Genomic DNA, 25,656 nt, shown 5'->3' with positions numbered 1-25,656 from the left:
TTATTTCTATCAGTTTATTTGTTCTTGATTAACTCGACTTTACTATGTGCTCTCTCGCAAAACAAACTGATGAGCACTATCCCGCTTGGATGGCGAAAAAATAAACTTAGAATCAAATGGGACTCAATTATAAATAACTTCGTAAACTCGAGTCAATCATCCTCTTTTGAAAAGTTTCTCAAAATCATGCAGAGATGCTGATTTAAAGGCTCATAAGGAGTTAGGACAAAATATTTACACTGCCGAACTATTAACAGTTCAAAATTTCAGGTCGATGTTATTCATCCAGAAGAAATGTTCGTAATTATACCTCTGACAAAAAATGTTAACAGTATTATTATGGGGTCACTAGTTTTTTAATGATCTACTATCATTATTATTTGCTAATCGTATTTATCATATTATGGAATACCTTCCCATAAACTCTGAAGCCTATTCCAGTACCTATTAAATTTAAACCCTTAACTGGAGTAATTTGTTAACAACATTCCTATCAAATAGTCATTTGCTTCATCCAAGTTTTGTTGTATTGATACCAGGTCAAACAACGCTTAAAAGCTTACTTGCTTAATCGTCGTCGTGGTCGTGTTTTAAGTAACAGACATTGTGGAACAGATGGCAAATTACCTGGTTCATCGCAAAATCCCTTTACAGAATCAGACTTCGATGAAAATTTAGAACATTCAGGAAGTGATTCAGGTCAACATGGAATCTCTCATATAGTTGATCATTGGCATAGTGCAGATTCACCTTCTTTCAGTGAGTGGGATTTAGGTATGTCAATTTGCTACTTACAAATTCTTCCTCATCTTGTTATTCTGATATGTAACGTAATCATAAAATTTATTAACCTACGTGCGAGGTAATTCATCCTTTTTTATAGGAGCCAATTGTACTGTTGCCTGGCTCCCAAAGTTGAAATATGTGGAATACATTTTGAACTTGTAATACACCATTAAATAAATTTATTAATTATCATTTATCCTAATGTAAACCACTGACAAGCGCAGTTTCCTACTTGTCATGATGTTGCATTTTCTGAGTTGAGTGGTTTAATTGAGAAGTTTTCGTTATTGCTCTAAACAATATGAAAATCTAATACAAAAAGTTTTGTTGTACATGAATAAACTCTCAACTTTTAAAAGCCTCACTTAAATGGACATTTTTGTTTTAATATAGTAATCTTACCTAACCTAAATTAGAGACGGCTCTGTACACACTTGTATTAAAATTACTTAACGGAGTTTCCTTTGTCCTGTTGGTGGTCAACTGAGCAGTGGTCTCCCAAAATAGGAATATATTTTAATTAACTTTTAATATCTTGCCGTGTAAGGATTTAGTTTGCTTGAGACGTAAAATCTCTTGTTCTTCTAGTTCGGTTAGTGCTATCGAAAATTAACAAACGGAAATAACTTAACAGAGCGGTAATCAGTTAATGCAGGATATACTAAAACTCGTTGTGGGTACTTGCTGATGTCGATTGGTATCTGGATTTTTATAAAAGTAATGGTGAAAACACAATGTGTTGAAATTGTAAAATCTAATTGATCTGTATAAGCCTTTGAGTCATAAAAGATATTTCTGTATTTATTTATTAGACATTTTCTTAGGTAACACCAAACTTTACGCATGAGCGATGTATCCGATATACAAGTGTAAAGAAACAAGATTAGAATGATCTCAATGAAATCTATGATGTTATAAATAGGCTTGATATTGTCAAGGAAAGATTGTTGTTATTTACATGATGCCATAGATGTGACCCATGGAATCTTAACAGAGTCCAAGTTCATAGATAGGAACCTTATCAGTGTATTGGTTTTACTAGTCAAATCTATGAGGGCATCCCCTCTTAAAACAAATTGATCCTAAATTAAGAAAAGAAAAATATGCAAAATTTTTTCAGTATATACATAAATGATCGGAAATTAGCAACCTCTACGAAGACTGGATAATTATACATTAAAATCATTTCTACATAAGTGAACAATAAGTTGGTAATGTGTTCAAACGATATAATCTTCAAATATCCTGATAACGGAACTCAGTTCTCGAGAAACATGAAAGTAAATAAGCGATCACTGTAAACACATACATAGGAAGCTAACGTTTTCACGGTACACCTGCAAGTATAAAAATGGAAGGCCTATACAAAAGATCTAACTAATGAGATCTTTGAGAGGAAAAGTAAAATAAATTTATTCTAGAAATGTGTAACATGGAGTAGGATTAAATATGTGATTTCAACTTTCAAAATAGAAGCTCATATCAAACACTGTAGCCTATTACTTTTTAAACAAAATGGCAGTACAATTATTTCTGCTTCAAAATAATCCCTCATCTGTGATCTGAGGCCGACATAAAGTATCCAGAGACAATAAATACAGTAATAACGTTTCAAAAATGACCATCTACGACTCCCTTCTTCGAAAAGATATGTTTTCAAATAACTATGATTCCGGTTAGTAACAGTATTAAGAGTATAACTGGTTTTAGTCAATACATATTCTTTGCTTTTAACTTCCAATTATATAACAGGACCAAAAAAGTATCCAACTAGTCAATTAATTCACGATCATCCTCTGTAAAACATAAATAGAGAAATTATAATACTAATGAACAATAGGATTAGACAAATCATCCTCTATTGTCACTATCGTTTTTATCACTTTTTCTCTACTATTATTACTATTACTACCATCATCATACATCTCTTTGTTTTATTTCAATATCTTTTCATTCATGCGGATTCTCTTTTTCTATGGTAATTTTTATGCAACATTCTTATAGTTGACCTGTCTATCTACTTTTATATTCATTCTCCTAATGTACATTCCACTATGTTATTATATAATAGAAGGGATCATATGTACATAATTAGTAATGAAATACATGATCGACATATTCAAATTCACTTTTCATATATGTTGAGTGTAAATAAAGATTATAATATAAAACTCAAAGTTTATTTTAAGCAGCCCACAATTGATTGTTAGTTTTCGCAAAAAAAAAATCATTCTCATTTTTAACAATAACAAACATGTGAGCTTAAATGTGTAAAATTGTATAAAAATTTTCTATATATTTTTAGAAAATAATGTTTCACTGTTATATTATTGAGATCTAGTGATTTTTCATTAATTCCTCAGTTTATAGACTATTTCTTTCATCAACTTTGGTTACAATTCTACTACGTTTCATGTGATAGTTTTCCAATACTAACTGGATAGTTTAGTTTTATACTAAAAATAAAAAGCGTTGAAGGATCTTGCCGATAAATATATACAGGTTACAATATAAAACATTCAATTTTCTAAGTAAAGTTTGGATAGTATCTAGGTGTGGAATCCTATTTGGGATAAAACACATTTCCTAGATTTCACTACTAATCTCTAATAAAACTTTGTTTAAAAACGCTTGTGAATAAATAGCAATGTGAGAAACATTCTGCTCAAGATGCATACATGTCAAAAATAGACTAACCATCAACAACGGGCAGATTTACTTCCATACAAGTAAAGTATATTTGAATGTTCCTTGATAAAATTCTCTTGCTTTCTAGTAACTTTTGGAGCATTGAGGTCTAATGTTTTTTTCACCAATACAACACTTTGTCGGATGGCCTTTCATAACTCGATGCTGGTTACCCAAATTATTAATCCAACCTTCGAAATTCCATATGTAATTCTAACAATGCACGACATGGTTCTGTAAAAGTTGACATATTTTATCACATACTAATTAATTGCTTAATTGACGCTTCACTTTTCTTGTTGACGTGATGGTGAAGTGGATTATTGGTTAAAGCATTTGCATCGTAACTAGTAATTCGCTAGTTTAAATTCAGCTTTACTTAATTCGGTTTTTACAACCGAGTAGTATCGCTAGCCCTTACACACCATGTGTGACAAATAAGTCACACCATACTTAATTCTAAATTATAGTGTTCACTGATTGGCACTGAATTGGAGACACGCCAAACCATTTTTAGGCCAAGTCAGCGTAAAGGCTTTTTAAAGTACAAACTGACGTGATTGCTGTTAGTGACCTTCCAAAGTCCCTCGAAAACTTCCTCAAAAGCTAGGAAAAGTCTGAAAATACTTCGTTAGATCTGCTCTCAGTAGAAACTCTCCGGTGCATTCTAGAAAAACAATGAACTATGTATTATATCGTAATTGTATAATTGCGAATTTTGTTATTGATTTTAGCGTGACTGCAGATGCTCTAAGAATATCAAAGCCACGAGTAAACCTAGAAATATTCTTGTGTAAATAAAATAAACGAAATATTTCTGTATCTGAGCTAATCTTGGAAGTAAGTTTCTTTTCGAACTACCAGCCTTTGTCTTATGTCCGTGACCCTTTGTAGGATATTTATAAGGATTTAAGAAACATTTGGAAGGCCAGTATCAGATTTATGTTTGTTATTCTTCGAATATACATAAATTTATTGGTCGGATCTTTGAACTCTACATCATAAAATTGTTAATGTTTTACTGAATTAACAGTCAATCTAGTCAATTCGGTGTGTATAGTGCCTATTGAAGTTGATAACGTTTTGGTACATCTTGGTTTTCATTCGTATCATCAGTTTAGGTAAAATGTCAATTATACAGCAGTTTTACATTGATGTAAGAACATCCTTTACTTTATTCCCAGTTATCTTAAACACTATTTTCTTAAATTAGCATGAAATAAACAAAAATACAGTGGATTTATGGAGTTTTGAACAAGTCACATGAACCGATTGAGACTGAAAATAGAAGTTAAATTATAAGCGTTAAGGTATTAAATAAAGGCATTATGTCACACGATAATTATCAATATTTTATCCTAAGCGTTATGTTTAATTGTATGTGTAAATCAGAGCATCGATTCCACTTTTGTTTTTGATCGTGTTAAACAATCTCAACATCAACATTTATATTGTACTGTAATAGGAAATTATAGCGGCTCATATAGATTTGAGTTCGTTCAGATTTGATTTGGTTAAGCCCTTTTATTAACTTATTTAACAGACAGTCATTCGTACAACAACAACTTATCTATACCATTGTACCTTTTATCAGTGTTGCGCTTGTATGAACATGCATGTTTGAGAATTGCTTACCGCTTACCCAAATATTCATTCTGTTAGCTTTAGTGTGAGTCGCTTAAACGATTCGATGACGCATTCATCTTCTATGTATGTATTTGAAACTTTTAATACTGTTCATTGACTTGCTCAGTGGCTCACTCACTATCTCGTGTGCTCTTCGGCACTCGCATATCCTTCTTGTTTCGTGTGCCTGTGGTTTGGGTAATCTGTGTGCGGTGCGATAATAAACGTAATCAACGCTTCGTACTCGTCTTCTGATTTATACACCGTTGGGCGTTATCTAGTAGCGGTTATCAGGACGAGCAGTGTACGAAGTTAGAGAATTATATTGAATACCGACCACCACAAAATCATAAAATACAATTAAATTTTATCAAACAACAAAAGCGTAAAAAACCTACAGTAATTCATTCAGAAATACATAGAACGTGTTTGTTGATATTGCATCCTTTCAGCTGGATAGTCTATTTACAAAGATGTGATTGTCGTTAATTGTGTCTATCATCTATCACACAAGGTCAACCACGCTTAACATTCCAGCTGCTTTCATAGGGTTTTTGCAAAACCATGAAAATTTCCTAAACTTATCTCATAATTCAAGGATTTTAACACTAAAAGCATCTTACCAACCAATGGAATCTCTACCATATAAAGTATAAATTTGAAATTAATTGAATTCCACCAAGAATTGACGTTAGCTGAGGAACGTTTGAAACATCTAACAGCTATTGAATAAGAGCTTGTCACCAGTGTTTCTCTCCCTCTAAATGCAAGTTGTTGCTTCAGGACTGGTCTGCGTCAACATCTGAACTAAGGATAGGGAGTGAAGTAGACGAACGCATTGACAACTTCACTTATCTTGGAAGTCTGATCAGCCCTAATGGGTTCGTGTCTGACGAAATCTCAGCACGGATTCGAAAAGCTCGCTTGGCTTTTGCCAACTTACGTCACCTATGGCGAATCCGAGATATCCGTCTATCAATAAAAGGACGAGTATACTGCGCGGCAGTCCGTTCTGTTTTAATTTACGGCAGCGAAACATGGCTATTAAGAGTAGAAGACACTCGTAAGTTACTAGTATTTGACCACAGATGCCTTAGAAATATTGCTGGCGTCTGCTGGAATCACCGGGTAAGTAATAGTGAGGTTAGACGCAGGGTATTAGGGAATGATGGTAAATCAGTTGATGAGGTTATGAATCTTCATCGACTGAGATGGTTGGGCCACGTGTTTCGTATACCTGAACACCGATTACCACGACCCGCAATGCTGACTAGTGTTGGAGATGGTTGGAAGAAAGTTAGGGGTGGCCAAACCAAAACGTGACATCAGTGCTTGGAGTCACTAACTTCTAGTCTGAGCCATGTTGGGAGATGCAGACTACTTGGTTGGGGTCCACCTGACTATCGTAACCAATGGTTAGAGACTCTTAGTGACATGGCTCAGAATAGATCACAATGGCGTCGGTGTATATACTCTCTGTCTTCCCTTAAACTAAGAGATTAAAATCGCTTCATATCTTACTTTCTACGAACTAATTCTTTATTCCTATACTATATCCTTATTGCAATCTTTCCTTTATATATTACCACCTCTGAATTAACTACTTTTATGAATCCGGTGTCCATCTTGTTGTGTTAATGAGGTATGGCAACTTGGACCGATGCATATATGTGCGTGGTCCTACGTTGTAGCTGACTGACTGTCACCAGTGTTCGTCAATGACTTCACATATTTCGATGAATAATTACAATTAATGTTCTTCTGAAACTAAAAATCTCTTGTTTTTATGACACCTAGTTCATGATTTCCCTTTATGGTTTGTCAGCCTTTAGGGGATACGTTTTGTTAATATTGCAAACTCATCTTCTAATGATTTATAATTAGTAATTTGATATTCACTGATTGATAAACTTAACTGAACGTTTGAATCGGTTTCCTAAGCTCTTCTAATAACCCCAGGCTAAATCTGTACGACAACACGAGGGGGAAAACGCATACTATGAAAAGAACGCTTTACTCCAAGGTTAGTTTATGTACAAAAAACCGAGGGTATTTGTGGTATTCCAGATGGTCTTGGGCTTTTGGAAGATTCTGGGGCCATATTAAACACAGTAGGAGGATAGATAATCATCCAGTCAGAAATGTGACATGTGACTTCACTTTTTAAATGCATCTAAGATACTTCTATTCAACACTGACTAGACAAAATGTTTCCTAGCGTCTTCAGGGCCCCCTGTGGGTTTTTTTGGAATTCTTTGACTCTTCCCTCCATCATCTTTCACAGGAAAAGACTTCACCTTTAGGTCTACCTGCAACATTACTAATGAAGTCATAATACCTTTTTCGTCTGTTCTGTGTATGTTAATCTAGTGTTATAGTTTAATAGAATTCTACGTATAGGTCTGTTTTACTGGATTTTGAAGTATATTTATTATTTATGAGATGGAAGTACTATTCTGGTTTAACAAAGGCTTGTATCTCAAACCATCAGCTCATAAAGACAATAGTGAAGCATCAATAATGATTATTTGAGTATAACGACTATAAGGAAAATGAAATGTAATCTAGCTCATTCAGTAGTGTTTATTTCTCATATATTGGAACTAAACACATGCTTTGAAATTAGTTGACATCATCTGTTACTGTTAACAACCTACTAACTTTAAACATAACTCAATTACACCGATCATGGTTTATCACTAAAACGTTTATAATTCGCCTCCTAGTTGGTTACTAGCGCGGATATGATAATTATTAAAACCGGAGGTTTGGGGGAAACCGTTCAAATTAAATTAGTGTGAAACAACTGTTCGATTCCCTTCGCTTGTCAATAGTTATTAAAAATCTATGGTGAAAATTAACTCTATTGATTTGTTTCTTTATTTATCACCCATCGTCGCCTATCTTCTAATCTGTTTTGTCTTTTTTTTCTTACGCTAGGTGATGAAAATTTACTTGTACATCAGCATCATTCACTAGATTTGGATTTGCAGAGAAAATTAGCAGATTTCAATGCTTCCATAAAACCTACGTGTCTTTCATCGAATTTAGAACATATTTCTCATTCATCATCACTTTCCCAATCTAGTAATGTACCATCTTTCAATTCTGTAAATATTAAAGAGTTAAACAAAGAACGTGGGGATATTGGTATTGTTCGTGGTAGCACTGTTGCTAGTGAGCGAGAATCGGACTCTAGAGAACTAACAAAATCCAATCAATTTTTAGAACAACTAAATTATCACTTAGTCTCTAAATATAATGGTCGTTTAACAAATGAACAAATACAAACAATGATTGCATTACTTAGAATAATTAGTCAGTTTAGACGACAAATAAAAAGGACGTCATCTCAACCAATAAATTTGGAAGAGGTAATGGTTATTTTTAATTACTCGATCATATTTATACTTCTAATCACTTTATTTCTGTGGACATTTGAATTATGTCGACTCAAAACTTAAACAAACCAATTCCAACATTGATTGTTCCTACGAGGTTATTGTGTCAGTTTTAATTAGATGTGTTTGTACTTCAAACTACTGTATTCTCTACTACGTATCCTTGTTTTTTTGTTGCGGATAATTCGCTATGTATGAAGTATACGTTTTTCTTTACACTGCAATATATCTTGACTGTAGACTTACCAATGACATTTTATTAGACTCTGTTAAGCGTACAATGTGGGGATGGCTTAATGGGTAAGATTCTCGATTTTTATCAGTAGTTCTTAGGTTTGAACCTCCTTTTCAAGAACAGTGATTCAAAGTCGGATACATTGATCCATACTTGGTAAATGATTAATTACATGTCATCTTGGATATGCCACGAGACTGTAAGCAATGTCAACTATCGGTAACATCTGGTCCCCTGATTTTAAGTTGATGGAGTGCAATCTTTGTCTCTTATACACCTGTTCCCTAAATTACTGGAATCTAGCTCTTTTATGGACAGTAGACATCCTATTGAAATAATTTACTTTAAAAACTGTTAACTTGTAGTTTTAAAGTGGTGTTTGGAGCGAAGTTCCAGGTCAATGTCTCTGTACCTAAATTTCACAGATGTATTCATAATTTAAGGCCAATACTTGTTAGACAGAAATAATATTACACACATTTTTGCATGGTTTTATTTTTAATTTCCCGGAGTACTTTTTTCTCTTTATTGAACTTATTGTCGTGATCTCGTTGAAAACACTTGAAAATACTCCCCTTCCAAAAGTGGTACTTGACGACTGTATTGAGTTTTGCAATTAGAAAGATTTCATCCTTTTACTGTCTCTGATGTATATTTGCTAAACAAACCTGTATAAGGTCGTAAAGTTCTAATAATTAATTTATTCACTTTTTGAACAGATGAATAGTTTTATATATAATAATCAAAAATTTGGTTCTACGTTTTAACCGATCAACTTGAGCTCTACATGTACCCCAATAAATTCTCTGAAATCGTGGTTAAAATCTGTTATGGAGTAAACTCTTCTTGCAAGAGTGGTGGATACACCTTGTTGATGAGTATCTAGATAATGCGGAATCGCAATCGACTGGCTAATATTTAATAAGTTGATATATATATATATATATATATATATATATATATATATATATATATATAACCATCTGTCGTATTGTAAATAAATTTAATTCCTAGAAAATAGTAATTTAATATTTTTTTGCTAGTGTTAAATTTCAATGATATACTCCTGAAAATTTTGTATTGTCTTCTCAACTTAAAATGTTGTTTAATATAACGCCTACTTACAAACAACCACTTTGATGTAAAAAAAAATTTTATTCCCCTAGCTTAGTAAAATATCATTAACCTTGTTCTGCTTTTGTCATATGTAACTTTTAGGTCATTCCATTGTGAACTTGTCTGTAATTTGGGTAGTCACACTACTAACATGGTTTTTTAGTAGTATGAATTTTAAACAAGTATTGTAAATGTGTATACAATTTTACGGTTGTGGGAATTTTTTTTGGGCTGATAAGCACAATTTAGGAAGAATAGAATCTGGTATTACTGCATTTCAGTTTGATTTTAAAGAATGAAATACTTGGAGGGTTGAAACGTAAACAGAACCAGTCCAATCATCATTTTTAGAATCATAGAATTACTATACTATTACTGACGGTGAACCTCTGTTGTTTATACTCTTTAACAGTAATAATATGAGTTAATTAAAGGATAGCTTACACATCTTCAAATATATATAGTTCATTGGCAGTATTTTTATATTAAATTTTAATACAGCGTATATGTTTTCATTTCATGTCAACATTAATAAACTATTTTCGGCATTCTTTTCGAACGAAAATCTTAATGAATGTACTGTAGTTTAAGTGATTATTATTATTATTAATGACTTCATTCAATATTATATTTTTGGTACAATATCGAATTCTTAGCACAGAGTATTTCAACAAGTTTCCTTTTCTTATTTCTTACTCTGTCCTGATGATAAATATTGAGTGATCGCCAGTTAGATATTAGCAATTCAGGAATCGACATCTGAATAATGTTCATCCTTTTCGCTGCACATTTCCAGCAACCATAATATCTCTGATTGGGCTTTTCGAAACTTGTACAGCTAAAGGTCGTAAACATTTCATAAACGCGCTTGAATAGGTTATACGAATAATAGACATAATAATGTTTTAAAACAAATAAAAATCAGATAACTTGAAATATCTAGATGGCAGGAACAGGTAGCCCAGATATTCAAGCAAGCCGCCAAAAGTGTTCACTTAAGTTATAGGTTTTTATTCAACTTAATTTATTTTAACTTGAGCATCATAATTAGTTTGTTTATCCACCTTTACAAAATGTATAATTCAGTTTATTCATACATATGTCAACTTGATAAATGTATTACTAAAAAGCTTAAAACAATTGATCTATTTTTCGATACACCTTGATGAAGTTTTACATCACATTTCGGTAATTCCTAACTTTTATCAATAATCTTTGTGTATAAAGAGATAATTGATTTATTTTTTTTAGATAGCTAATTTGCTTTTCGATTTACCATTTGTAATATGTAGATTTTCCAAGATTTTTATGGTATATATATACACAGAATTGTCATTGTCGTGATAATATCGAATACTAGTCACCTGGAATTATATGTGCTATTTAAAAGGCTTGTTTAAACTGATCGACATAATCTATTTACTCTTTCTTTTCCTAGTTATTATAAACTAACCTTTTAATATAACTCATAGAGTTAGAAGTCAGCAGCCCGCAGCAAATTCACTTTTTTTTGGTTCGTTATATGTAGGTCGCGTGATTATAGATTACCTTTTAGGAGTAATGTTAAGCAATTCATTAAGCTGAAATGTCTAGCAATTTTTACTGCTTGAAAATCGGCGGTTTAAATATGAATAATGTTATTGCTTCTTCAATAAATTTAGTATAAGAAACACGTTCAATTCAACTAAAATTTTTCAAGTGATTACCAGTTTAGAAGTAGAACATGATTTATTTTCTAAGTGCAAGTGCATACATTCGGATTTCAGACATATCGTTTGTGGGAGGAATGGTTACACTTTCCGGTTGTTCAAACCGAATTATTTGAAACCATGTCTGAACTTGAAATAAACCAGTTGAATGATAAATAAATCACCATTACCCAATTAAGGACTCAATTTGAAATGTTTTATAGCTGAGGTCTTGAAGCATATTAAAGAGAAAACACCTAAAACTTAACTAAGCTAAAATATATTAGTGCCTGATATGGATCAATAACACCAACAACGTATTTATTGAACAAATATAACTGGTATCGGTAATGATCAGTAAATAGAATTATTTTCCTGACAATCTATATAACTTTTGAATACTGAACGTCTATACGTGATATTATTTTCACTACATATTGACATAGGCCTCTCACAAGTATACATTCAAGGAATACTATATAAATAATTCACTTAACAATTAGCAAGCTGCACTAATCGATCAAGCCATCATTTGTACTGCTAACTCTCTTCTTATATATGTTATTACAATTGTGTTAGAAAAGCTATTTACGTACCCGGTGAGATTGTTATCCAACTCCGCCTGGAGTTCCTCCGGGGGCTACTGCCGGTCCCAAGCCCGGATAAAGGAGGAGGGTTGGGCATGGGGTTAGCGTCCCCATCCCGTAGAAAACTAACTCTCTAAAAAAACGCTAACCAGAAAAAATTATTCAAACCTTTTAAACTCTGCCCTGGGAGTCAGAAGGTCTTCATTTAGAAGAATTATGACGCCTCATGATGAAAGCCGAATTCCTTCGGAAGTTACGAGGCCGATGCCCCTTCTGACAACCAGAGCGACCATTTATTTAGGTACATGGAATGTTCGTACAATGTGGGACACCAATCCAATCAAAATTGACGGAGAAGATTTGGAAGATGTAAAAACCTTTACGTATTTGGGCAGCATCATTGATGAACAGGGTGGATCTGATGCAGATGTGAAGGCGCGGATCGGCAAAGCAAGAGCAGCATATTTACAACTGAAGAACATCTGGAACTCAAAGCAACTGTCAACCAACACCAAGGTCAGGATTTTCAATACAAATGTCAAGACATTTCTACTGTATGGGGCAGAAACCTGGAGAACTACAAAAGCCATCATCCAGAAAATACAGGTGTTTATTAACAATTGTCTACGCAAAATACTTCAGATCCATTGGCCGGACACTATTAGCAACAACGTACTGTGGGAGAGAACAAACCAGATTCCAGCGGAGGAAGAAATCAGGAAGAAGCGCTGGAAGTGGACAGGACACACATTGAGGAAAGCACCCAACTGCGTCACAAGACAAGCCCTCACATGGAATCGTGAAGGTCAAAGGAAAAGAGGAAGACCAAAGAACACATTACGCCGAGAAATGGAGATAGACATGAGAAAAATGAACAAGAATTGGATGGAACTAGAAAAGAAGGCCCAGGACAGAGTGGGTTGGAGAATGCTGGTCAGCGGCCTATGCTCCATTGGGAGTAACAGGCATAAGTAAGTAAGTAAGAGATTGTTATCCAGCATTAGTATTTTATTCTGTTTGATTATTACTGTGTAGCGATTCAAGTTTAACCGTCTAATTAATCCTTCCTGTATTTAGGAGTTGTAGTCTGAATGTGAAATGCATTGATTTTCTGACGCTTGACTAATTTTTCCGCAAAACTCCTGTGACAAATACTAATAAACAATATATAAATAATTTGATATATTATATACGAGGTGGTCTACAAATTGTGTTTTAATTAGTGAGTTATTCCACAATTACTATTATGTTTTGTTCTAGACCTCTTTAATTATCATTTTTAACCATGAAAATGCTCTCACATGGCCAGGTGCATACAAGCACTGCAAGGGAAGTCCTAGTCACTGCTTTCTCGTGACATTACTTTTGTTTACGAAATTGAGAGGACAAAAAGTGAATGTCCGGGTTAGTGAACACGGAGAGTTCACATAGGGGAGTTGAAAAACCCCGATTCTAAACCAATGGTGCACATGGGCTCCAGTATTCTAAAGGAACAAATGTCGTATAAACCAATCATTGGTCACCGGCTACCATGGAACAGCATCTCCTGACGTTGCTCCACTGCTTTATGGATCAGACCTTTAGGTCAAAGATTCGGGGTGTGACCCCCTATGAAAACCACCTGTTTCGGTTTGGTCACCCGGGCAGTATCCTAGCTCTCACATATAACGAATGATTTATGTGGCGCATATCTATCCTTGTACCAATGTTTATATGTTTAAATAAATAAATAAAAATTCGTATAACAAATGTTTAGTATTATTTCAATACATGATAAACTTTCTTGTTGTTAAAATGTAAATTATTTTTAAATATTTGGCCGTCAAGATGTCTGAAATCGCCTACACACACGAAAAATTCTCATTTTGAAATGTATAATTTACATAGTTTCAAAGTTTAATTTTTAAGAAAGAATTACATTCTTTATGTAAATAGCTTTCGTTACCCTATAGTATCTGTGATGTACTATAGTTTATTTCATTTCTGTTAATTGAAAGTTATTTGATTTATTTAGTAAAATGTAAAGGTTATTATTAGACAACTTTAAAAATACAGACATAAGAAGACAAAAGATTTAAATTGGATTATATTCTATCAGTTTTTAGTTTTAAAATAATAATATTACAACATTATTTACTATATGGTTATCGATTCATATGAAATTCTTAATCTTACAGTAGGGCCACTTGTAGTTTAAGTAGTTCAGTGATAATATTTATATTTGGGATACAAGTTGACTGCTGGTCTTTTTTTGGGGGGGGGATACAACGTAAATTTGAATGCCTGACAGAAAAAACAATTTAATACCATGTTACATTCACTTTTTTATCTTAATTCACTAAGCAAAATTCACAATGAACATTACTTATCTGACTTTGTACTTATATAAACGAATAGATCACTCTGTTAAATAACCGCTTAGAAATGGTTAACGTTATACTGATAGATGCTAATTAGACTTAGTATGAACATGCAAATGTTATACTTTATCGGCTTACTGAACACATTTTTATCGTAGAGAAAACTTAATTTTATTGTAACTGTTTTTTCATTAAACAGATCTTCTGAGTTTTTATCCATACTTAATCTGCTAGAAACCATTCTGAACAGAATTTGAATATAGAACTTGTCCAGATTACATCAAGGTCGTTTCTAATCACATTAACAATAAAAGAGTATTTGTAGGAATTAACTATGTTTACTATTGGATGGTAAATACAAATCCAAAATGCTTCATCACAAAAACCATGAGATAGAAATTTATTCAACTTAGTTTATTATCGGTATCTAGAAAGATATTTTTCACTGATTCGTATTTCAGTGATATCCGTCAATAAAATAACTATCGATTTTTTCGAAAAAGAAACTTTTCATGCTTTAAAACTCCGAATAATTTTGTTCACACATGTGTGCGTACCTACCGATTGTTCTAGGGAAGTACGGTAATCTGATGTAACACACCATACTTTAGACGGATCAAAACTATTATTATTATTATTATTATTATTATTATTATTAGTGAGAGGAATTTCAAGCCTTTCCACTTTGACCTCTTGATGGCCATATCCTTTATGTGTTCACCGAAAAAATTAGACTTTGCTTATTTGCTTACAATCAAAGTTTCTGCTGTCTATTTGACTATGGACATGCAGTTTAATTTACCTTTTATCAACGAATTCGTTGATATCAAACAGATCAGAAATTCCTATTTATGTTCAATATTAAACCTCGTTTTGTAGAATTCCAAGTTCAGTCGACAACAGGAAATTATTTTATAGATTATCACAGATTATAAATAGATAGAACTAATATTTGTAAGCTAATGTTCAATTCTAATTTATTACTGCATTTTCCAGTGGATGAAAATTGTATATAAATTGTAGGCATAGTTCCGATGTAAAGCATATAAATCAAAATATCACATCTAGGTAATCAAAAGTGTAATAATTATTACTTATGTCAAATAGCATACGGAGCTCTCGTATATTTGAATGTTTTTGTATGTTGTGCTTTTTTCATTGTAAAATCCAAGAGGTTTCTGCGGCATAATTGACTTCATAGTTCTGTATGTGATTTATGTATATTGTCTGAACATCAATGTGTTTACTAAGACAATGAAATCTAACTCTACACTATGTAATATATATATATATATATATATATATATATATATATATATATATGTTCGTGTTTATTTAATCTGCAATTGTGTTTGTCAATATTACACAAAGAATATATATGTTTGTCTCACATTACATGGTTCTAGAAAAACCTCATCAATCTTACTCAACATGCCAATATTCATAATTACCTACGTTCTGAAGAGTTCCACCATATCTGTAGTAATATTATTATCATCAGTGACGTTCAACTTTTTTTGTGCTATATTATTGGGATCGTAAATCATTAGATCCCGACTTAATGGGTATCGTGCTCACAGGACAAATTCATGTCTACAAAACATTACACTTAATTGAAAGTCATTTCAGTGACTCAAACTCATCATATAATGTCTACGTTATTTTGCACGACAATAAGCGAATCTGAGGACTAAACCATATTCAAGTTACCTTAGCAATGATTTGTTCTGACTGTAGTTTTGCTAAAGGTAATTCACTGATGTTTGTGGTCTTTGTATTGTAGTATCATCATTTCATACTAGTGATTTTTTTACAGTTTATTATCTATAGGTCATTTATATATTTCCGAATGTCTCGTAGGTAATTTGCATTATCAAATAACGTCAGTTGAAGAAACATTGTAAATCAGAGTCAATCAGGCAACTGTTTTGCCTTGGTTTTCGTTTTCTTCAGCGCTACAGACTTATGGTCTTTCTATAAACTGATTTAAAAAATTTTCCAAATATTGTGAGGTAGTGATGAAAATAAGTTTTGCAACCAATCAAGGTCTTTTTACCAATATTTTACTGTCTTGTTCAGTCATTATTGATTTATTTTTAACTAAATGTATTTATTTAATTCTGTGGATAAATTCAGTTTCTTTACTGTATGACAATTCAGTCTATTTATGGGTACTTTACTTTTATTTGTGTGCATATACATATACATTTGTAGGTAACTGTCCCGTTGTTTTCTTAGTCGTTGCTATGCTACAGATTTACGTAACGCTCTGTCAACTATGTTTTGAGCAGTTGGGTGGCATTTTTAACATTAAACGTCAAAAAATAAATACTAATTTATAACAAAAATTGGATTATAAGATTTTTGTATGCAACGAATATGTAAACCTAAGAGTTATATGTCACAAGCCGTTGAATTCATGGTAATGTGAATTGATATTTATTCCCATGATATATAGAACACCAGCGGTTACTTACAGTCATTCTAATGTGCTCATAGATTATATCTATATAATTTTTATATGTATTATCTGTCTCTGCTCTTATTTAATTATAGAAGTTGGGAAATGACACAGATTCTTATCATCAATCACAAAGAGTTCATTATCGTGAAGGTGATTCAAGGCACCTTGAAGAATACCTTCCTTTCTCCGAAATCGCTGCAAATGTGAATTATCATGCAGGTATATAACATGTAGATTTCCATATTCTTGAAACTTATTCATCAATTTTTACCTCCACTTTTTTTCACTTTATGACTCCTAGACATGAATTCAATATTTATTAAGGAAAAATTTTATCATGCTGTCTAGCGTTTACTATTCAATCGTTGATTAGATATAAAGACATTTTTCAACTAATATTCTTCATTCCCCATGCTTTTCATCAATTTGACTGAACTCATTCACCCGGTACTTACGCATGAACCACACTAAGTGTGAGATCTAACGATACTATCGGGATGCTCAAACGGAAGCAGATGAAGTGGCCCTCGAACTGGGGACTTCGTGCTTAAAACTCGAACGCCTTAATCACTAAGCCATCTCTTTTTGTATTGCTCTGTATTATTTATTTATTTATTTAAGTGATGAGTAAAATAAATGAGAACATATTTCTATTATCGTCATTTTTAATACGGTACAATTCATTAAATCTGAGTCATTGACTTGTATAAGAGACGACCCATTAGCTTCGAATTCTAGCTGTTAATTTTATCCCCATAAGATAATATTTTCTATCCCTCTTGAGAAAGTTTTGTAGCACTTTTCAATTCCCAATTGTCATTATGATACATGAATATCTCAGCACGGATTGCACTGATGATGTTTTCCAGAACAACAATGAAGGCTTCGCAATTTAACTGTTCGTCTCAGCGAACTCAAAACACCAAAATATTTTTCTTATTTGTAAATAGGAAGAGCATATTGTTAGGGCTGTTGATAGAATGATTGTTCGCAGTTCACTATCCTATCTACGCTTATCCTTTTCTCCACCCCTTAACATGTATATGTATTAGATATTCAAGGAACTTCGAACCTCATTGCCTACTCCAACTGGCACTTATTATATCCTGTCTTAATATGACAAAAATGTCTTATGTTTTATTACAGAAACCCCTGCTTTGTTACTAATATCCATAATTATCAGAAGGGGTTTTGTGGAGATTTTTAAAAATTTTAATAGTTAAAATCATGAGTCAATTGAAGCTAGACTACCATGGAAAACCTGGAAGCACTGCAAGGCCGTTTCGTCCTAGTATGGGACTCCTCAGCAGTGCGCATCCACGATCCCGTGGACGATCCATCATTACCTGTATGACAATAGTTATTTAGTTAAATAATAGATGCATCTATTAACAAATCTGTATATTTATAATGATAATTAGATTACCGATATATACAAATACTATTAAATTCATATGTCTATTAACAATAATTATATTAATTATCAAGAGACAATTTTAATTATATTTTGAAACATTTTTCTTCTATTAAATAAATGTCTTATCGTGGTGTGATCATTGGAAATTTTATATGAAAGTGTATATGTAAACATATCAGTAACTAAATTCTTAAAGTATAAACTTTTTTGTTTGTTTTGTTTCACTAAATATATTGGTTGCATTTCCACCAAGAGAAATTCTCATTTTATGTTAATTAAGTTAACAGATCATGTGATTGTCTATTACACATATAGAAGAATTGATTGTAATTATATCAAACCAGTCTTACAATGTCATATACGTCTTAACTAATTAGTGTAACTCATCTACCAAGTAACCGGGTGTATGTAATCAGTTTTAAACCATAATGTTTGTAAGAGAACTTGTGGATACTCGCTAACTTTCCTTGATGAAGTAAGTGGATTAAGATTTGAGCCGGATATTGTTAGGATATAGTTTATTTCTATACGTAAATTATTTCTATCTGTTCATGTGTTACTCCAAATCGATTTTCACTTTTAAGGAAGGTTTGTCACTCAGTAGGACAATATTTTCTTGAGAAATTTCAGGCAGGAAGAAAAAAGTACAACAAAGTTTAAACAAAAGTATTTGTTCCAATAATAACATAAACTAAACTGATTTTGATGGTCTTTTTTGGCAAGTCATCACCTTTGCCACTCATACAATTAATTAAATCTTTTCTATCTTCCTCTTGTTTATATATTTTTGAAAAAATACAGCATTGTCAGCACTTGTAAAACTTTGTCAGGAAGCTTCATCTTCAATTCCAGTTCAGTCAAATATTGTTGAATCTCAGCATAGAAATCCAGTAAATAAATCTCATTCTTCGTGTCAAATGGATTGGGAGAGTCAATTATCACCAAACTGTTCTAAATCCAACTTGGTTTACAATTCAGTGTTGAATCCACTTACTCAACAAAATATATCCACAGATATAGATGATGGTTGTGGAGGTAATGGAAGGAAGTGTGATGATGATGACGTCGATAATGCTACATCCTCTAATCCTATTGTCAATAGCGCCAAAAATAAGTATGACAATAATTTGTCAAAAATATATCAATCTCATAAATTAGCATCAGATATTTGGTCTGCTCTACCCGAAAGTGATTGGCTTTCTCAGAGTTATCATGCAGACATGAAAACAACTTGTTATCCCAAGTTGGTTCGACTGCTTTTTTGCTTCGTTTCTTTTTTGGGCAGGGGTGGGGTGGCGGTTGAAGATTTATTTGTTTAAATTTTATAAAATTGTAACTTGTTCTTCAGATCTGTGTATCAATAAGGGGGATAGAAACCCTTACAAGTAGTTATCTGTACTACTGAATTGCCATTTTCCAAACTACTTGTTCTTACAATCTGTAGATGTTAAGTCCAATATACATGACAGAATTCTATATTTCTCTGATTTTCAGAACCAATTATGAATATATGCATGTTATTCTTGAGGATGTTGTCAGTACTTCATTAGCTTTATGAATTGTTGACCAGTGGTTTGTAAAATACTACTCATTTTTAATGAAATACAAAGCTGGTAAAGGTTACTTAAAAATCTGCACATTCTGTCTACTTCATCATAGTTATTTTTCTACAAAAAAAAATTTCTTTTTAACACACACTTACATAGATAACATCTAAAGCAATTTCGATAGAGCAATCCCATCTTCTCATAGATAACATCATTGAAAATTGCAATACCATTAGTATGTGAATATTAGTAAAAATTAGAGCTTGATATGACGTCTTTAATGAATATTATTCTCTAATATACAGCACTGGTTCACTAGATGAAAGGTGAAATGATGGAAAGTGCTGATCGCGATGCATTTAAGGAATATTTAGAATGTTTCGATAATGATATTAGAAAACGAAGATTATCAGAACTATGTGATATATTAGCGCAATACATTTCGAACAATCTGGTCACACATATACTTGTTAAGAGCATTTATATATAAAAATAAAAGGTCAACTAGACAGGAAACGGGGTACGAGGAGATAAGGATAATGATAAGAGTAATAATAATAATAATAATAATAATAATAATAATAATAATAATAATAATGTGAACACAATTTGAAACCTAATCACTCTGGATAATAAGTCAATATTACCAGGGTAGGTTTAAGGTAAGAACAAACTGTTTTTGAACACACAAAGGGGTTTGAATTTTCGTATGGCTATGGCTTCAATAAACCTTAGTATACGCCCTTTTACACTTTTATACAACACTACGAAAGCTGAATTTAGATCGATCTAGTGACCTGTTTCAATTATATGTTTAGTAATACCCCGTTTCCTGTCTAGTTGACCTTTTATTTTTATATATAAATGCTCTTAACAAGTATATGTGTGACCAGATTGTTCGAAATGTATTGCGCTAATATATCACATAGTTCTGATAATCTTCGTCTTCTAATATCATTGTCGAAATTTATCAAAGGGACTAATTGTTTTAAATTTAGAATGTTGCCGAAAACCTCAACCTAAAATTATATATAATGGCTTACCTTTATTAGTTATTGTGTTCATTTAGTTAACAATAAAAACAACGTAAATGTTAATGTTAAATAGTGTTGTTCTGCTATTCAATATGAATTTGAACTTGAAATTCTGTGATGAATATGAATTCATTTCCGAACTTGAGAACTTCAAAATTATTGAAAAGAAACGTTAGTGTAAGGCTTTTAAAGCATACAATTTATCCTTTCTCACACTTTTATTTGAGTAAATTTTTATCACTTATTACGGCACTAATCTTTTCCACTGATTAGTTTGAAATGGATGAAACTGAAAAGTAATATATTTTGAAATGTATCCACTAGTCTTCGGGAAATCATGATTTGTATTTTGGTTAGCGTATATATATATAACTTTAAATGTTTTATACTACGTAGTGCTTTTCTTTTGTCTCTGTTCTTTAGCATCCCAAATCACAGTTTAGTAACTGCCATCGCCTTTGATCCGGAGATGCTTGAACATAAATGTCTTTGTCCCAATGCTCATGATTCAAGTATTCATCCTGAATGTCCAGATCGCCTAACTCCTGCTTTAGAACGCCTTGTTCGTACACCTCTTTGTATACCTCCACATATGTCGTCGTATGCATCAAATAATTTAATTGAAAGTTTTAAATATACTGTCTTGTATGATATGCCTGTTCTACAGCATGATTTCAGTCAATTTTTACAAAATCATGCAGATATTTCAGAAGCTTTAATTACACATTTACCTTTACTGGCATTTTGTCGTTTAGTTCGTGCACGAATGGCAACAAAGGTTAGTAATTGTGATAGTGTTTATTTGTGTAAATTATGTTTTTATGTTGAATAACTTTATATATATATATATATATGCATGAAAACACGTCTTCTGTATATTTCATCTTGAATTCAATTCATTCAGTATTAAAATTAATAATTATCTAATAGTTCCCTAGACTATTCTTCATAGAATATTCTAAAAGAAAGAGTAGTTTCTCCAAATTGTGAAATTCACAGTTGTATTTTATAACTTATTTGCTACCCTATAGAATGGGTTTATCATTTGAAAAGTTCACTTTTTCCGTTAAATCATTAATTTAAAATGAAAGCATTGATCTCTTACGTTTTTCGTTTAATTAATGCAAGATGTTTAGATATATTTCTTGTTTTTATATTTTTTTCGTAAAAGTACTGAGTAAATAATAACTCATGTATCCTTTCTCTTATCGATATATATACGGCAGTCAGGTGATCAATACTTTTCAAATTAACGCACTGTAGAAGCTGATGTCTTGTAGTGCTTCAAACGTACACTCACTTTGAAATGATACCAGTATGCTGAAATTGGTCTGTTTTTCTTATTGTAACAAATAAATAATCCTTATGATTATTTATAGATTTGTGTCTTTTCATCTCTGGCTGATTAATCCAATCTAATTGTGATGTTGTAAAAGCTGATGAGCAACATTAAATCGAGTTTTGTCAAGCTCAGGATATCATTTGAACATACTTTAATGAGTAATGTTAGTTTGTGGTGTTTATTGACCTAAGGTAGGTCGATTTATTTTCTCCTTCCCACTCTCTATCGTTGACTTATAAACATAATTGTTGGAGTGCTACCGGAACTAATTTTTTATAAACTAATGAACAATTAAATAGGTTGAAATCATGAGTCAGTTGAAGCTAGACCACCATTGAAAACCTGGAAGCACTGGACGGCCGTTTCGTCCTGGTATGGGACTCCTCAGCAGTGCGCATCCACGATCCCGCACCACGCGGGGCTCGAACCCAGGACCTACTGGCTTCGCGCGCGAGCACTTAACCACTAGATCACTGAGCCGGCATCCAACGGTGTTAATGTCTAACTTCAACCAATCCACGAAGTTGCGCCACCGTACACCATTGTCTTCAGTGAGTTGTTATCTCACAACAGACCAGTTAAACTCCACTGGTAACGGCTTCTCACTAGAACTCGAGGAGTTTTTCCTGAAGTCAGTCACTAGTGAGCAGTTTATTATTATCAGAATGGGTTTTGTGGAGAGTTTTAGAAATTTCACAGGTTGAAATCATGAGTCAGTTGAAGCTAGACCACCATTGAAAACCTGGAAGCACTGGACGGCCGTTTCGTCCTGGTATGGGACTCCTCAGCAGTGGTGTACGGTGGCGCAACTTCGTGGATTGGTTGAAGTTAGACATTAACACCGTTGGATGCCGGCTCAGTGGTCTAGTGGTTAAGTGCTCGCGCGCGAAGCCAGTAGGTCCTGGGTTCGAGCCCCGCGTGGTGCGGGATCGTGGATGCGCACTGCTGAGGAGTCCCATACCAGGACGAAACGGCCGTCCAGTGCTTCCAGGTTTTCAATGGTGGTCTAGCTTCAACTGACTCATGATTTCAACCTGTGAAATTTCTAAAACTCTCCACAAAACCCATTCTGACAATTAAATAAGGTGATTGTTATCTTTCCCATACATACTTACACCTGTTATCCCTTGTGAAGGAGCATAGGCCGCCCAACAGTATTCTCCATTGAACTCTATCCCGGGTAGTCCATTCCAGTTGCTATCCATCCTTTTGATGTCTGCTTCCGATTCCCGACCCAGTGTGTCTTTTGGTCTTCCTCCTTTCTTTTTTTCTTCAAGATTCCGAGTTAGCACCTGCTTCGTGATGCAATTTGATGATTTCCACAATGTATATCCTATTTACTTTCAACGTCTTTTCCTAATTTTCTCTTCATCTAGAAGTTGGTTTGTTTTCTCCCACAGTAGGCTGTTGTTGATGGTATCTGACCAACGGACGTTGAGTATCTTCCGTATAGTTAGATTGAAAATAAATCTACCATCTCTGTTTTTATTAATGTAATAATGTAATCCATCATATTGACTTTTATTATTCACTATAATCCTCTTCATTTGCATGAAGTATATACCAGCTACAAATATTTTCCTTTTTAAAAAATCTTGATACGTTGATTAAAAATAAAGAAACTCTATTTAGTCAATTCAATAATGCTTATTTGTTTCAGTCGGTTAGATATAAATTATCATAAACATTTATAAATGATGGTTTATGAACATAAAACGCATCGGATTTATTATTCACTGTAACTTTAAAGTTTTACTAATTGTCACCTTTTCACGTATCATAATCAATTATTTACTTCAAATCCATACTTTAGCCTAAAAAAGATATTCTATCTACTCATTACTTTTCAGTATCTTAATGGTTGATTAAAATTATGTATGTGTGTATAATGTGATCTAGTCTAGTGGTCTGATTATCTTATATCTAGTATCATGATCTACTATACCCAATTGTATTATCCTTCAATCTAGGAATAGTGTATCAATTGTATTGTAGTATTTATCATCTTTCATATCAATATTAAGACAAACGACTATTTTTACTATTACAACAGATGTAGTGGTTATAACATCGATATTTTAAAACGGTAAAGCGATTCAGATACTTTTGTAATCCTCATCTATTTTGACAGCTTACACTTTATACTTTCTAGTTGATAACTGGTTTAACTTAGTATAACTTGATTTATTTTATGTGCTTCTGTGAGGTTGGTTATATTAAATTTTGCAATAAGTTCATTTCACCTAGTATTATCAAATTTATATGCTAAGATGTATGCACTGTATTGTCAATTCGCTTAGTATTTACAATAAATGGTTTGTAGTATTCTTGGATTTAATTTTTCCCGATTATACAATTTGAGTAATATTATTTAATCAATATGTTATGATTATTACTTTATATAGTGTCCACAGTGACCGTATTTTAGCCCTCATTTCCTGTTTAGTTTTCTTACTTTCAGCTAACCCCATTTCTTGACTATTTTTACTCTATTTTCTTGTGTGTGTGTGTTGTTTTTATTATCGTTTATTGAATTCTTTTTGTTTTGTATTCCGAGATATTTTCTTCTATTGTACAGTTGTCTACTTAGATGGTAGAATTAATAAAATAGGGATATTATCATTATTCTTTTTGAAAAATAATTTCCTACTTTCTTTGATATTACTCTGAATAAATGAGTATATATTATATAAGATAGGGGAGTTATATTCAGACAACATTAATTAGAATAGCTGTATGCAACACTGCGTTTTGATTATGTTCCATAACTCAAACACCAAGTATTTGGGTATGAGCTCACACCCTAGGTATGGAGGCTAACGATATCACTAGGTTGCCTGAACTAAAGTAGACAGAGCGGGGTCAAAACCTGGTACTTAGTAGTTAAATACCTTGACTATTAGGCCACCTCTATGATATATATATATATATATATATATATATATATATATATATATATATATATATATATATATATATATATATGATTGATAGTCATTTCTAAATAAAGTGCAATCATACAATAACTCGTTCTCCTGTGTAAAATAAAAATATTACGTTAAATTGATTTCAAGTATTCCGTCATCCAAACAGAAAATTATCTTGAATTGGTGATTGACTTTACTGTACTCATTGTTTATATATCATCTACGTTAAAGTGAATATCACAAATATAAGTCATGTTAAATTATACTTTGTCTTCATAATCCTTTTGGATATAATGGAAAACGTTGGTTTTTCAGGTGGTTGTTTTGGTAATATGAGTTTGTTATGTTGAGGTGGCTTTACCCGATAACATTCAAAATTGTCAAACGTTTCAGATTTTTCACTATTGAACCACCTAGCTTAGCGAACTCAACATTACC

At 32.6% G+C, this 25,656-nt stretch overlaps 1 protein-coding gene across 2 annotated transcripts in view; it reads left to right on the top strand.

The window, feature by feature from the left end:
• The window catches only part of HDAC9_2 (Histone deacetylase), a 55,989-nt gene that overhangs the window by 9,368 nt on the left and 20,965 nt on the right, over nucleotides 1–25,656 (top strand). The window contains exons 3-8 of one of the 2 annotated variants that reach the window (XM_051208753.1): nucleotides 540–774; nucleotides 8,041–8,474; nucleotides 17,044–17,170; nucleotides 19,170–19,611; nucleotides 21,373–21,727; nucleotides 22,176–22,555. In XM_051208753.1, coding sequence (XP_051073334.1) covers nucleotides 540–774; nucleotides 8,041–8,474; nucleotides 17,044–17,170; nucleotides 19,170–19,611; nucleotides 21,373–21,727; nucleotides 22,176–22,202 — 1,620 coding nt within the window. In that variant the 3' untranslated portion in view covers nucleotides 22,203–22,555. Of the gene's footprint in view, nucleotides 1–539; nucleotides 775–8,040; nucleotides 8,475–17,043; nucleotides 17,171–19,169; nucleotides 19,612–21,372; nucleotides 21,728–22,175; nucleotides 22,556–25,656 lie in introns of those variants that run through there. The other variant, XM_051208752.1, reaches the window with a different exon arrangement.

Source organism: Schistosoma haematobium, chromosome 1 (assembly GCF_000699445.3).
Source record: "Schistosoma haematobium chromosome 1, whole genome shotgun sequence".
In the NCBI taxonomy this organism is placed as follows: Eukaryota; Metazoa; Platyhelminthes; class Trematoda; order Strigeidida; family Schistosomatidae; genus Schistosoma; species Schistosoma haematobium.
Note: the sequence above shows the minus strand (reverse complement) of the source record. Positions and strands in the feature narration are given on the sequence as shown.